The sequence below is a fragment of the Phascolarctos cinereus genome, unplaced genomic scaffold (assembly GCF_003287225.1).
Source record: "Phascolarctos cinereus isolate Bilbo 61053 unplaced genomic scaffold, phaCin_HiC Scaffold_1;HRSCAF=81, whole genome shotgun sequence".
Taxonomy (NCBI): Eukaryota; Metazoa; Chordata; class Mammalia; order Diprotodontia; family Phascolarctidae; genus Phascolarctos; species Phascolarctos cinereus.
Genome location: NW_027555514.1, coordinates 122,449,149 through 122,463,698, shown reverse-complemented (window position 1 = coordinate 122,463,698; position 14,550 = coordinate 122,449,149). Strand labels below are relative to the sequence as shown.

Here is a 14,550-nt window from a genome sequence, read left to right as displayed (position 1 = left end):
GAACATACAAGATACAGAGTAAAGGTAAGGTAACCTTACTGGAGAAGACACTGGTGGGAGGAGGGAGGGAGGCAAGGCCCATAAAAGCGCCTGATGGAGGGAGTGGCCCCTTCAGATAAAACTTTTAAAAATCCAGGGATTCTAAGAAATGAAGGTTGGGAGGGAGAGAAATAAAAAAGTGGAAGGCAAAGGGAGTCCCTGGTGTTTAACACAGCCCTATTGTGTTCAGAGCAGAACTGTATTGTCACCTACTCATTCAGTATAGAAAGAAAGACTAGGTTTTGTTTCAGCTTCAGCTTTCCGAAGCCTAGTTTCCTCATCTGCAAAATAAGAAGGGTTGGAGTAGTGATCCATAACATTTCCTTCAGTTCTAAGATCCTATTACCACTATGCTTACACTACTGCAGACAGGAAATAAATTTTTTTTTAAAAAAATCATCTTATTGTTAACAAAATTCCAGCACGGGAAAATAATTTTCATCACATTTCATGAACCATATGACTAGATTCATGTTCTATCAAAATGCCTTGATATGATTTTTTTTTTACTCTATTACCTTCTTATTTCTCGGTAAGATTGAGATTAAATTTTTTGTTTTCCAGATTGCTAAAAATATATATGGCTTTGGAAATGGTATTTGACATGTGACAGACTTTCATTTTATACTTTTTTTGTTGTTGTCATTTTTCAGTCATAGCTGATTCTCTGTGAACTCATTTAGGGTTTTCTTGGCAAAGATAATGGAGTGCTTTGCCATTTCTTTCTCCAGCTCATTTTACAGATAAGGAACTGAGGCAAATAGAGTTAAGTGACTTGCCCAGAATCACACAGCTAGTAGGGCAGATTTGAACTCATCTTCCTGACTCCAGGCCTGGCACTCTATCCACTGCCACTTACTGCTCATTGTTATCTGTCTCTAAAACAAATGAGGTTCTGACACATGTTGGTATTCAGTACTTTATTGATGAATTAACAAAAATTAGGAAAGGAATTTTTTAAGAAGGCATGTCTGTGTATCAGAGGAATTGTCTTTTCCTCACTGTAGGTATAGTTTCAGATTAGGAACCTTTGAGCATTTCCTCTAACAATATCAAGTAATGAAATATTTGCTGTTTATATGAAGGATCGATGTTTATCTCAAAATACTTTGTCATTATGTAGATGTAGTTTGCTTGAAATATAAATATTACTTGAATACAGCTTTATTAAAAGTTTCTTCTTAAGGTTAATTAAATGATGCATATCTAAATTTTAATGACCAAAATAGAAAATTATCATTCCTTCAACATAACCAACTGCATTAAAAATAGAAAAAATAAAGGAAAAACTGAATCTTAGTTTTAAAATATAATGTATGTTTTTCAACTTTCAGAATACTTCTGTACTAGAATCAATGTGTAAAACTGTATTAGAAATGTTCTTATCAAAAGGGAATTATACTTATGTATTATAAAATTATAACCCATATTCTTATGTATACAAGACTGTGAAATTGTGCACGGTTTAGAACAAAATAAAATCATAAACATTTCTTGATAAGCTGTTTCCCCCTCCCCCTTTCTGGGTGGATTATATTTCTTGATAAAGGGTAGAAATAATTACTAGAGAAACAAAAAAGAATGCAAAAAAAAACCCCAACAACAACACCTTCCCACTTTAGACAGACAGAACTGCTTGTCAGTATTTTGGACCTGATTTGATAAACACAAGTTTAATCCACTTCTTCAAAAGGGCATGCTGTCAAGGTGAAGGATGAACATCTACTGATACAGAACTAGACTGATTATCATTTCCTGAAGAAGAGGATTCTTCCCCATGGGTCACTTTATCTGATCTTCTTACAGAACGGTGGTCATTTCCAGAACTCTCTTCATTAGGTGATCTGGCAATAGGTGATTCATTTGACATTAAGACTTGGAAAGATTCAGCCCCTTCTTCAACATCCACCTCAATCCCTAGAGCTTTGAGAATGTCACATTTGCACATGGGGCAGTTGCCATGGGCCAGAATCCAGGGGTCAATGCAATTTTTGTGGAAAAAATGTTTACAAGTTAGTATACGCACGATATCATTGGGCTTGTATGCTTCAAAGCACACAACACAGCTGTCCCCATTTGGATTCGTTTCCTCATCCCCTTCTTTTAAAACACGCAGATGGAGCTGTCCAAAAGCTTTCTTAAGATCTGTTGTTAACCGTTGCCATCTTCTATTTCGAATCCTTGCTACCCAGAGTCTTCGAATATAATAGAAAATGAAGTAGGCCAAGGTAGCAGTTGTGATGATAACAAAAGACACAAAGTAGTGGTTCATCCAGATGATATGCTTTCTGCCCACCTCGATCATAACAGTTACATGAACTCCCTTCTGAATCAAATGCAAAATCTCTGTGCCTTTTAAGTTGCCAATCATTACTGCAACAATATCTCCAATTCCTTGGTGAGACATGGGAAACACTTGGTTGCCAGTTCCTGCAACATTGTAGATGATCACCCCATTGGCTCCTTTTTCTGCTGCTATTTTTATTTTCTGTGTGAAAGTACAACCACCCCGCTCTATGAGGGCAAGCCACATTTCTGATTCTTTGGGTTTGCTGAAATTGGTCAAGGGATTACAGGCATTTTGGTTCCTTCCCTCCGGTGGCACTACAACTCCAGCTACCCTCTTCAAAATGGAGCCTCTTCCAAACACCCCAGTTTCCCCCAACTCAGATAACATCCGGTTCCCCACATGAAATGATATGTTCATGTAGGCAGTCCAAATTGCACTTGCTTTGCAATAATTCTGACTAAGCAGCAGAAAGACAGTGAATTCCAAAAGCCAGGAAGCAGCAGCATTGGTTCCCCAAGTACTTGTCTTAACTAGATTCATTTCTCCCTTTGCCTAGAAACTTAAGAACCAGTGAAGCAAAAAGGAGTGGCTCCCACATCTGGTGGCAACTAACTTAAAACAACAGAAAGAAAAGAGTCTTCAAGGGGAAAACATATTCTTCTACCCTCCCACATTTTGGGGGGGAAATTTTTGAAGACTTCTTATGAGTCTGAAATGTTGAAGGTAAGAATGAGAAAAACTTTATATTGGAAAAAAATCTAGTCCCACTAAGTCTCTACAGACTGCTGTTGGGTAATGTGATTGTGACATCAGAGACAATTCAGCAAATCATAAAATATCTTAGCTCATACTGAAATTTTATTGGCTTGGTCAAGTGTTGTTAGGGGTGATTTCCATATTGTTATATAAAATGTTATTGCTTAGTTACATATATTACTGGCAGGTAGTTAACCTCCAAGGTCATTAACTGAAAATAAAAACAAAATGGGAAATCCATGCATATAACCTTACTTTTAAAAATCTGCTAGGCTGTGATGTAAGCCACAAAATTGTTAATAATATTTTTATGGGAGAAATGCATTCCTCTCTTCTTCAGCACAGTGGTAAAATCAAATGGGCTGAGGTTTTGTTTGCTTTTATGAACAAATGATCAAGCAAGCAATCTTATAATCAAATAGAATCAAGTTTAAGGAGATAGAGGACTCTTTTGGACCCAGCCCTGGACTAGACATCAACAGAAATAGGTAAAATCTTTTAATCATGTCTAAAAAAAGCTACATTCAAATATTTAACAATGTCCTCATTTTGTAGGAGTCAAAGGACAATGAAGGGATCCTTTTTGATTGATTATTCCTTTTTAGCGACTCAGTTTGACTCTCTGATTATATGTCAAGTAAAAGCAAAAAATATTTTTAAAAAGGCAAAAAAAATCTAAACCCATAGTTTCCTAGAAGAAATCTGATACATGGGTCATGAAAGCTATTAATTTTATAATGAGAGTGGTGGTGGAGGGTGGTTGCAAGGATAAAAAGGGCTAACATAGATTTAGCAGCATAGTATATTATCACATTAATGGAGAAAAAAATCAACCTAAATAAAAATGTACTAATTCTGTGTTAGCTAAACATAATTTCAACGTTGTTTAAGAAGAGGTGAGAGCCTAAATTGCTGTATTAGAAGTCAAAGGGAACAACAGCAAAGAATTTCCCCAAATGAAGCACTTCAGCAGCTGTCAGGCTATTTTTTCAATTTCCTTTATATTATTCTCATCAGGCTAAATTCTAGCTGGACTGATGCTGACTGCAGGGTAAGAATTAAAAATAAAAAGATGACTGTGAGGGAATTAAGAAAAACTTTATAATTGTTACTCAAAACTTTTCCAGGTGGCGATAGTCTGTGTTTTTTTACCTCCATAATGTTTTATGTTTACTGTTGCTTGTTTTGATGAGACTATACTAAAGCTACATGTTCTGTCACTGAAGAGGAATGTCACTGATCCACTTTCCTCAGTATATCACTTGACTTGGTACTGAATCCTCTGATAGGTAAGATTAAAATGACTTAATCAAATTAACAGTTTAACTATTCAACAAGGTAGTATAGTGTGATAACACTATCTAGTGTATGAAAGTGTGAAAAAGAGAAGAAGGTAAAAGGGTACCTAGAGATAAATAAGATTTTCATCTATGAAAACATTTATCATGATAAAAACTAAAATTCACAACGATCAGTTTTCAAAACAGGCCATGAAACTGTCTCATGCCTCTTTGCCCTTCCCCTAAAATATTTATTTGTGTAGACATACCAATAGGTAACGAAACCTAGGAATAGATAACTTATTTTATCAGTCACAAAGATAACATTCATATGTTAAAAGTAAGCTTAAAATTTCTCTCTTGTATAAATTCTATCTGGAAATGTACAGCTAGGCAAAAATGACACTCTGGGAAGAGGGCAAGATGAGGGGGAAAAAATCTTAGTTATTTGCGTGACAGTTTTTCTACAGTTGTTCTTAAATGGCTAGTGACCCAGAGACCGAATCAGCATTAAGGAACATTGAAGTAAAGCGATCCCTGGTGTACTTCTAGAAGGATAATTTTGGATTCTTGCTAAGGACTAGGGGCTATTACCATGGAACAGTAGTTCTGGTAAAACCAGCCTTAAGTAGCAACGGCTTTATGTATAGGACTTGAGTGACTGTATGTCTTCTGCCCAAGGGATTGACCTTGATCAATTAAGAGAAGCATGTTACCAGAAGAACAAGAACATTAATACATACACATGTGTGTATGTACCTATATCTCTTTATAGAGAGAGAAAGAAAGAATAAGAGCAAGAGAGAGAATGAGAGAAAGAGAGAGACAGAGAGAGATGCACAGATACAAAGAGAGAAACTGACACAGAGACAGAGCCACAGAGAGAGAGACATCGAGGATGAGAGACAGAGACTTCTTAAGGATTCTTTACAAAGAATTCGTCAAAAGTTGTAACTTCCCCCCCCCACCCCCCACTAGACCTAACTAGCTAGAAAACTCCCTCTACTAATGCCGGTCAGTAACTGTTCTTCCTGAGGCACTGAAGAGTTAGAAGGTTTGCCTAGGGGTCACACAACCAGTATGTAACAGAAATGGGATTTGAACCCAGATCCCTTTAAATCGAAGCATGCTACCTACTTGTGAACTTCAAGATTTTTTAAAGATTATTGTTTTGAAGGAGAGAGGATTGTTTTGTTTTGTTTTGGTTTTGGTTACAGTAAGTCACAAAGATCATCTATGTACTAAAGCAAGGAGGCACTTTGATTTTCACTGGTGTAGAAAGTATCCCCATCAATGAAACAGGATAATTCTAGAGGTGAAAGGGACTTCAGAGGTCACTTAGTTCAACCGTCTCATTTTACAATTAAGGAAAATGAGAGGAAAATTAAGTCATCTGCCCCATATTTACACAAATATCAAGAATCAGAGGTAGGTTTTGAACCTTAGTACTCTGACTCCAAAGCCAACATTCTTTCCACTGCACCTCTACTCCACCTCAGAATCTTGAAACATTGAAAACTAGCAGAGACAGTAATGTGATGTGTGCATGGAGGATAGGCAGAAAAGAAGGAGAGGACAGTGGTGTATGTATCACAGAAAAAGTTGGATGAATTAGAAACTAGACTTTTAAAAACTGTGACATCTAGTTCACTGGGTATGTTTTAGGGCTTTATTACAAAAAGAAGACCATCATAACACATGAGTTTTGATCCTTTTCTATGGAGTTTATGTTATCAAGACAGACAAAAAAATGGACACACAAATTTGACTAACTTTTTAGTGAACATGGTCTTAGTTTATAAGGAGTTCATTCATCTCTCTAGCTGAAGTGAAACAATAATTCATTCCATACTAGATTTTGTAAGATTCAGTGTCATCATGGAATGTTCCCTTAGTTTCTTATACTTTAAGAATGTCACATTTGCACATGGGGCATGTCCTACGGGCTAAGAGCCAGGGATCAATGCATGCCTTATGGAAGAGATGCTTGCAAGTTAAAATGCGCACTGTATCCTTGGGTTTGTACATGTCAAAGCACACAACACAGCTATCTCCATTGACATCAACTTCTTTGTCCCCTTCTTTTAACACACGCAGTTCCAACTTGCCAATTGCTTTTTTGACATCTGCTTTTATCTGTCGGCGTCTCCTGGTGGCGGCACTGGGCATTCTGGCCCTCCGGGCACAATACAAAAAGAAGCAGGAGACAGCGGCAGCCATAAAGGTAAACAGGGACATGATATGATGATTCAACCAGGGTATGTGTCTTCTCCCTACTTCAATTACAATTGTCACATGGACTCTCTTCTGAATCAAATGAAAAAGTTCCATGCCTTTCAGGTTGCCTATCATCACTGCAACGACGTTCCCCGTTCCTTGATGAGACATAGGAAAAACCTTGTTGCCAGTACCTGGATAGTTGTAGATGATTACTCCATTTGCTCCCTTCTGAGCTGCCACCTTTATCTTGTGGGTAAAGGTGCAGCCTCCCCGTTCGATGAGGGCCAGCCAGGATTCTGTCAGCGCAGGCCTGCTAAAATTGGTCATGGGTTTACAAGCATTCTGATTCCAACCCTCAGGAAGTACCACCACACCAGCCACCTTTTCCAGAGGAGAATGATTTCCAAATACTCCAGTTTCCCCTAACTTGGATATGACTCGATTTCCCACCTGAAATGTTATGTTCAAGTGGGCAGTCCATATAGCTTTTCCTTCCGCATCAGGAAGGCTAAGGAGTAGGAAGATGCTAAACCTCAGTAGGCAAGAAGATGCAAAACTTTGTTTCCAAGAAGTCATCCTAAATAGCCTCGTTCCTCCACTTGCCTGGCAACCACCGAACATGAAAAAAACAAAGTATTAACAAAATGCAAAAGGTTAAGTATTTGGCTTCAATTGCTGGCAACAGCTAATTAAAACAATGAAATATAAAAAAGTATACATGGAGCCAAGACATCCCTCCTCCCTTCAGTGTTTTTATTTTTAGATTTTCATAATGAAGCACAATAAAAAGGTCTTTTTACAATGTGATTTCACAAAAATTATGACCTACTAATGTCAAAATGGTGACATCAGATATACTTAAACCAATCCATGAGTTTATTTTAACTTTTTGCATACTGTTGTCCTATTGGCTAAATAGCAATAACTAAGCACCATCTTTTATTTTAACAGTTAGACCATGGTGTATTAGAACATGTGAAGGAGAAGAAAAAAGATGTGTGTCGGCTTGCCGTACACTGAGTATGACACTTAATCCTTCTAAACATTTGTTTCTCTATATCTGAGAGATAGAAATAATCATCATCTATTCACAAGACATCTGTATGTCTGTATGGAATTTATCATAGATCAACTGATCTAATGAATGGCTCCAAACTGTATTAACAGATGAGTGGCTTTAAACAAGAGAGGCATAAAATAGCCACTCCCTAACCCCTTTCTTTCTTTCCACATTAAGTGCTAATCATAGGCACAAAGATATCAAGATGATGAGAAGCTCAAGGAAGACTCACCTGTTTAGGCTGATTTACTGCCATTCTGTCAAGTAAATCTGCCTGTTTACTTACAATCAAGTTGGCCATACATGGCAGGTAAGCTGGTGGTGTGCTACTATGACATTGCTGCTAGCTACAGTAGTCTTCACTGGTTTAAAGTAGGACTGCTTTTAGTTTGAATCCTCACTTCAAGCCAGTCTGCTATGAGAGACCCTTACCAGGACTTCAGGTCTCCTAGCAACATTCATTGGATTATGAATGCCTCTCTAGTACATACAATGTCACAGTCCATCAGAGAGGATTGTAATAAGTGGGAAATACAGAGGCGTGGGAGTCAAGGTCACCACAGGGCAGTGGAAAGAACACTGACTTATGATATGGAGGACTGATGGTCAGTGCTTGAATTCCCACTCTGCCACTTTAGGCCACCAATTCTTCATCAAGAGAATGAGGGGATAGCACTAATTGAACCCTTAAGGTCCTTTCCAGTTCTAAATCTTATACTATTACCTGGGTTCTAGTTCTAGGTTAGAGACTAACTAGTTTTAAGACTATGGATGACTTACTCAGTCATTGTGGGGCCACTGTTCTCTTATCTGTAAAGCACTGGAACTGGATTTCTGACCCTAAAAGTCAATGATAAAACTTTTCTATAAGAATAATTATTGAGTAATTTACTCCTTACAGAGTATCACACCAGGCACCGAGTTACATACAAAGTTTACAAAATATGAAGACAATACCATGACTACAATCAGAGAACTCACCACGAATATGAAATAAGATTATTTTTTCCCAAGGTAAAGAACAGAAAGCTCCAGTTATTTGTCTTAGGTTGTTAGATTTCTTTTTTACATATTAAAAGATCTGGGGCACTTCCAAGGAATCATGTTAAATGACTGTAAACCGGTTTATTGGACGTATTCCTACCATATCCTTCATCCTGAATCAATCTCTCTCTCTCTCTCTCTCTCTCTCTCTCATACACACACACACACACACACACACACACACACACACACACAGTGTTTCCTCAAGATGAGTATTCCAAGATCAGGGTTTGAATCCTGACACCAACACTTATTTGCTTATGTGACCTTTTGAAGATCACAACTGAATCTCAACAAAAATCTAAGTCTTAATTTCTTCATATATAAAACAGGGATAATAACTTCTACCTGTACCTGATAGGGAATTGCTGGAGAATTTATTTATGTATATACAAATCAAGATTCCACTTTAATCTCCAAAATGTTCCCCTGATTTTCAGATATAGTGACCTCTGAACTCATTTGCTCCCTCCCCTCAAATCCCCTTATTTATCTTGATCAATCCAACTGCTAATCTACTAGATGAAACCTGTTGTGCAAGATCCATGGGTGGAGCTGGTCCCCAGAAAATAAAAAATAATAATTCAATTTCACATAAGAAACACAGCTCCAGTCTAGTTCAGTGAAGCCTCCATCCAGATCCAAAACATGTTTCTAGGAGTTTCCCATCCTAGGTGGCCCAACTCACAAAGATACTATTGGGCCGCCCCCACTGTAGAAAGTGTAACTTGTCTTTTCTATCACTTCAATAAAATCAATATTTCTAACTCTTGTGGCTCTCATTACCACAGTGTTCAAGTTCCTGAACTCAGATCCACGAGCACTCTTAGATTAAAACAATTGTGACTCATACAATTGTTACAAAGATCAAAGAAGAGAAATTCATGCAAGGTGATTTATAAACTTTAAAATGCATTAAATACTGTTGAAATTATTATTATTATATTTCAAATTTTAATTCAGATAGAAAAGGTTTTTGGACAAATGCTTATTCTTTTTATGTTTAATGTTTTTAATAGTATTATATTATTTTCCTCTGTTTTGATGGAGTTCAAATGGAACTGAGGATAAGATAGGTCTGAGGATTAATCACAGAACCCTAGACCTAGGGCTAGGACAGTCTATCCTGCTATTATTCCATGATTTTAAATATTCTGTGGACTACTGCACAACTGGATATAATGATTGCTTTTTCATAATTGAATAAGGCTGTTAGGTTGCAAGCTCATTTGTAGATTCCCTAAACACAATTCTGGAGTATCTCTAGTGGCAGAGTTATGCAACCTGTCCTTTTTGCACATGTCTTTAATTTCTTTCACTAGGGCTTCCTGTTTGGAAATTTTTTATTCCACATACCTTGGAGATTATGGTGGAGCTACTAAAATGTTCTTGAAAGCTTTGTGGATCAAAATTATATACAGGTAGCTGTGAGTAACAGTTATATCTACAATTCTGCACTGTGTTGTCCGATGGGTTATCTGTTGAAGTCCCGAGAATGTTTTGAGGTTTGGATGAATAGTAAGAAGACTTCTCATTTTTTAGTTTATAAAGGATACCAAACTTCTCACATGTGATTCTAGCTGCTCGATCGTGTTTTTCCAGGTACCCAGAAGATGCTAATTTTTTGCTAAGCACATTGATAGACAGATACACAGTTTCCGACATGTCACATAACAGGCATTAATTAATAAACCCAGGCTCTCTTTAAGGATAATCTTTCTGTTTTTTCTAGGAGCGATGATCTGATCCTGAATCATTGCATGAAATAGTTTCCATAAACAAATGAGCCTCAGCCATTTATTCAATTGCTTCTTTGTTGCCATACTGTTGTTCTAGTTCCTGTGGATGTTGACCATGGAGTGCCTTTTGATTCTACTCCTGAATATACGTTTAATAGGCTTTCTCTGGAAATAAAAGACTTGATTGGATCTAACAAAATCAGCTGTATACACCCATTTCAGTCTTTACTATTACTTTGCAAATGAGGTCTCTCTGTTCCATAAATATCTTTGCAACTTTTTAACCAGCTTATTGTGTTCTCTGAGAAGATCAATATTTTCCCTCATTTTTGAAGAGGGACTGTTTGATGAACCCTGTTTCCTAATATTGTACATGCTTTTATTTCTAATTCTGCTGTTCATATAATCATGCTAAAAGTATACATCATGACTTGTATTGCACTGGTATTAAATGCTCTTTGTCTCTTTTAAGTTTGAACTTCAGTATGCAAATCATACACAGTCTCAGCTTTCTCTTGGATATTTTTGTATTTGATACATTTCCTGGAGAAGTCCAAAGTATTTTCAAGTATTAATTACCTTAATACATATTTGTTCAGGCTGACTTCTATATTCACACTCAAGCCCTGTCCTAGGCATGTATTACTTACAAGTATTGAAACAAAATGACATTTTGATGTCATTGGAGAATATTTCTAAAAGATGAGGTTATTTACTATGTTCTCCACTGGAATCACATAACTTGATGGCAACTATCATTAAGTAATCAACACAATTTTATAAGTCATCAAATTTGAAAGTCATATTCAATACTATTTAGAAGTGATGGTGATGGATTCAAAGCTAAGCAGATCCAGAGGGGGCTTAGACGATCCCCCTGTAAGATATCCCTTTTCTAGCGTTTGTTCCTGGCATTAAGGTGTTGATGGTGTTTTAAATAAAGAACAGTTTCCATGGGGATATCAAATACTTTATTATTCTCACTATGCTTAGATCCTTTTTTTTTTTCAATTTGCAATATATCAAGTTCAGAAGGTTTTATTAAGCACCTACTTACATTGTGCCAGGTATTGTGCTAAGTCCTGGGATAGAAGCAATGACAATAGCTAACACTTATATAGCACTTAGTATTTTCTAGGAACCATACCAAGTGTTTTATATTACTGTTTCATTGATCCTCATAACTTAGTCATGGCTTCACTTAAGTTCCACACTCATGGTCTAGCAATTAGACTGTGAGGTTCTTGAAGGTAAGGACTCTTTTTATCTTTTTTTCTTGGGCAGCTGAAGTTAGGGACCATCTGAGCTCAAATCTTGCCTCAGGTACATACTGGCTTTGTGACCCTGAGCAAGTCACTTAACCTCTGTTTTCCTCATCTCTAAAATCCTGATAATAATAGCACCAGCTTCCTAGGGGAGCTGTGAGGATCAAATGAAACAGTAATATAAAACACTTGGTATAGTTCCTAGAAAATACTAAGTGCTATATAAGCGTTAGCTATTGTCATTGCTTCTATCCCAGGACTTAGCACAATGCCCTGATTTAATCAATAAAACATTTTAAATTTTACAGTGCTAAGTACTAGACATACAAAGAAAGGCAAAAAAGCAGCCCCAATTTTAAAGGAAATTGAAGTCTAATGGGGGAGATAACATAAAATAATTATGTATGAACAAAATATTTAACAAGATAAACTAGAGAAAACTGACAGAGAGAAGGCCCTAGTGTTAAGTAGGCTTTGGAAGGCTTCTTGCAAAAAGTAGCATTTTAGTTGGAACCTGAAGGAAACCAGAGAGATCAGGCAGCAGAAAATCCTTGGTATGGTGGAGAGCTCGTGGAAATTCCAGGAGTCCAGAGATGGAGTGTCTTGCAAGAACAGCAAGAAGGCCAGTGCCACTGGATGACAGAGTACTTCGAGGGATTAAGGTATGAGAAGACAGGAAAAGTAGGAGGTGGTCAGGTTATGAAAGATTTTGAACTCCAAAGAAAAGATTCTATATTGGATTGTATGAATGACTGGCAGCTACTAAAGTTTACTGAATTGGAGGTGTGTGAAGTGGCAGAGGGAGCTTTGTGTGTAACATGGCCAGACATGCAATTTAGGCAGATTAATCTGACAGCTGAAAAGAGAACAGACTAGAGGGGGCAGAAACGAGGTAGGGAGACCAATCAGAAGGTAATATTGCAATAGTCCAGGCATGAAGGAACAAGGGCTTCCTCTGCACCAGGGTGACAGCAGTGTCAGAAGGAAGCAAACTTGAGAGATTGTACACTTAAACTCTACTTTGTCCTTTGCAATTTGGGAAATGTGAGTAGAACTCAGGAAGAATGGGGAGGGACAATTGTCGGGAACTGTATTTCCTTCTACTTCTACATTTCATTCTACATTCTACTTCTAGCTTGTTTTGCCTTGTAAAAGGCAACCTTGACCTTACCCATGTATACTTAGTATACTTACTATATGTAAACTTTGATAAGCTAAGTCGGTTTTTAAATGGCTACCTCAGAAGTTAGCCGATCTAGGTAATAAGTGTAAATACAGTGTTGTCTAGTTCTTGTATTGTGATTTTCCAATTAATCTCTTATCTTTCCCTTCAAAATCAACCCCACCCCCTCCCCTTCTTGAAGTAGGTGCCCAAGCTCCTTAATTTTCACATGCAAAATCCACAGGTCTCTTAAGTGGTGAAGTATCACAGCTTAAACTTTTATTTCAATAATTATAAAACAAATTATAAAACAAATAGCAGGAATTCTATTGGACTTGCTTCTTCCCTGATAAGGAAAAGAACCTTCTCAAGAGATTCTTTTACCATGTATTCAGGATGCATTTCCATTAGGATGTTAAACATTAATTACCATTTTGAATCAACAGGGTTTGATTATGAAAAAGAAAATCTAAGAGATCTAAAAGAAGTCAGAATCACTAATTAGCCATTCCTACTGTAGCTGAACTTTGGACAAGCTCACAGCAATCATTTCTAAAAAGCAGAACAATAATAGAGGAAAAGCAGTAGTTCTGGGATTAAAAGCTTAAATGGTGAGAAAATATAAATTGTGATCAAAGAATGTTTGAATTTGGAGGTACTTTAGAAAATATTCCAGAAATTGCTCTATATTTTTATAGATTTCACTAAGAAATTTCATTAAATTATAGATCATAAACATTAATGAAAATATACACAATAAATCACATTTCCCCAACAATATATCTCATAAAACACTGTCATATTTTAGAAAATGTATTCCTTAAATGCTAAAAAAGTAATAGTTCCATAAAAATTAGTACTTAATGGGATGTTTTTTAAAAAAAAGCAAAAGTTAAGATCTAAAAAGAATTGTTTTCACAGAGAAATTTAAGGCATTATAATGGGATTTGGAATACAGCTAGTTCTTGTGGTTAAGAGGTTTATTAAGAATGTAAATGATAAATAATGTGTATGAAAAGATTATTCTAATTTAAGCAAATATTTTTGCTTAACCATTCCTTTTCACTGCCACTTCATTCAATTGCTAAATGACAAGGTCTCATAATGGTCTAATAATTTTGCCATAAATCTCCCCTGCAACAAATTGATCCTATTCCTTTATGTTCTTTCCTCTCTCAATAGACACACAGACAATAGCAGGATTTTTAAAGAAATCTAATTTTTTAAACTCCCCCTTCCCGAAACAACAGAATAAAATAACCCCTCTCTTATTCCTAAGGAGTCAGGAAAAAGAATTCTGTTAATTTCAAATACAGAGCCAGGTAATTAAAAATAAATAAATTATTAATTACCTTAGTAGTTACATGCTCTGATAACCATGACTGGGTTGACAATGGATAATATAGATTGCTAAAGACCTGGACTGGAAGTCCAGACAGACCCACAGAACAAAGCAGTGTTTATTGTCTATTATTTGGGTGCAGAGTTGCTAGGTTTTGAGTCCAGAAAGTTTATTTATAGTCACAGGATCAACGCAAGGGGGTTAGTATTCTCATCCAATTTACAGTATTACAAATTAAGGTAGAAGGTGTGCCCTAGCAGTAATGAACCAGCTGAATAGGTATAAAGTCTAAACAGCAGACAAAATAATTAGTCACCCTACCAACCAGCCAAACAGCAGACGATTAAGGTTGA

The 14,550-nt window shown here is 36.6% G+C and overlaps 3 protein-coding genes and 1 long non-coding RNA gene across 14 annotated transcripts in view; 1 reads left to right on the top strand and 3 right to left on the bottom strand.

Annotated features, from left to right (window-relative positions):
• The window catches only part of CADPS2 (calcium dependent secretion activator 2), a 708,547-nt gene that overhangs the window by 493,317 nt on the left and 200,680 nt on the right, over positions 1-14,550 (bottom strand). The gene's annotated exons all lie outside the window — the stretch shown is intronic.
• Positions 1,697-3,082, bottom strand: RNF133 (ring finger protein 133). Its single transcript, XM_020966386.2, has one exon. The coding sequence runs from the start codon at positions 2,867-2,869 to the stop codon at positions 1,742-1,744; it is 1,128 nt and encodes a 375-aa protein (XP_020822045.1). The 5' UTR covers positions 2,870-3,082; the 3' UTR covers positions 1,697-1,741.
• Positions 6,020-8,166, bottom strand: RNF148 (ring finger protein 148). The gene is made up of 2 exons (XM_020966388.2): positions 7,878-8,166; positions 6,020-7,188 (listed from the first exon to the last, which is right to left on the bottom strand). Exons 1-2 carry the CDS (start codon positions 7,944-7,946, stop codon positions 6,265-6,267), a joined length of 993 nt encoding a protein of 330 aa, XP_020822047.1. The 5' UTR covers positions 7,947-8,166; the 3' UTR covers positions 6,020-6,264.
• LOC110194192 (uncharacterized) lies at positions 6,512-8,654 on the top strand. Its single transcript, XR_002320661.2, has 3 exons — positions 6,512-6,589; positions 7,823-7,955; positions 8,547-8,654. It is a non-coding gene; the product is annotated as an uncharacterized LOC110194192 (long non-coding RNA).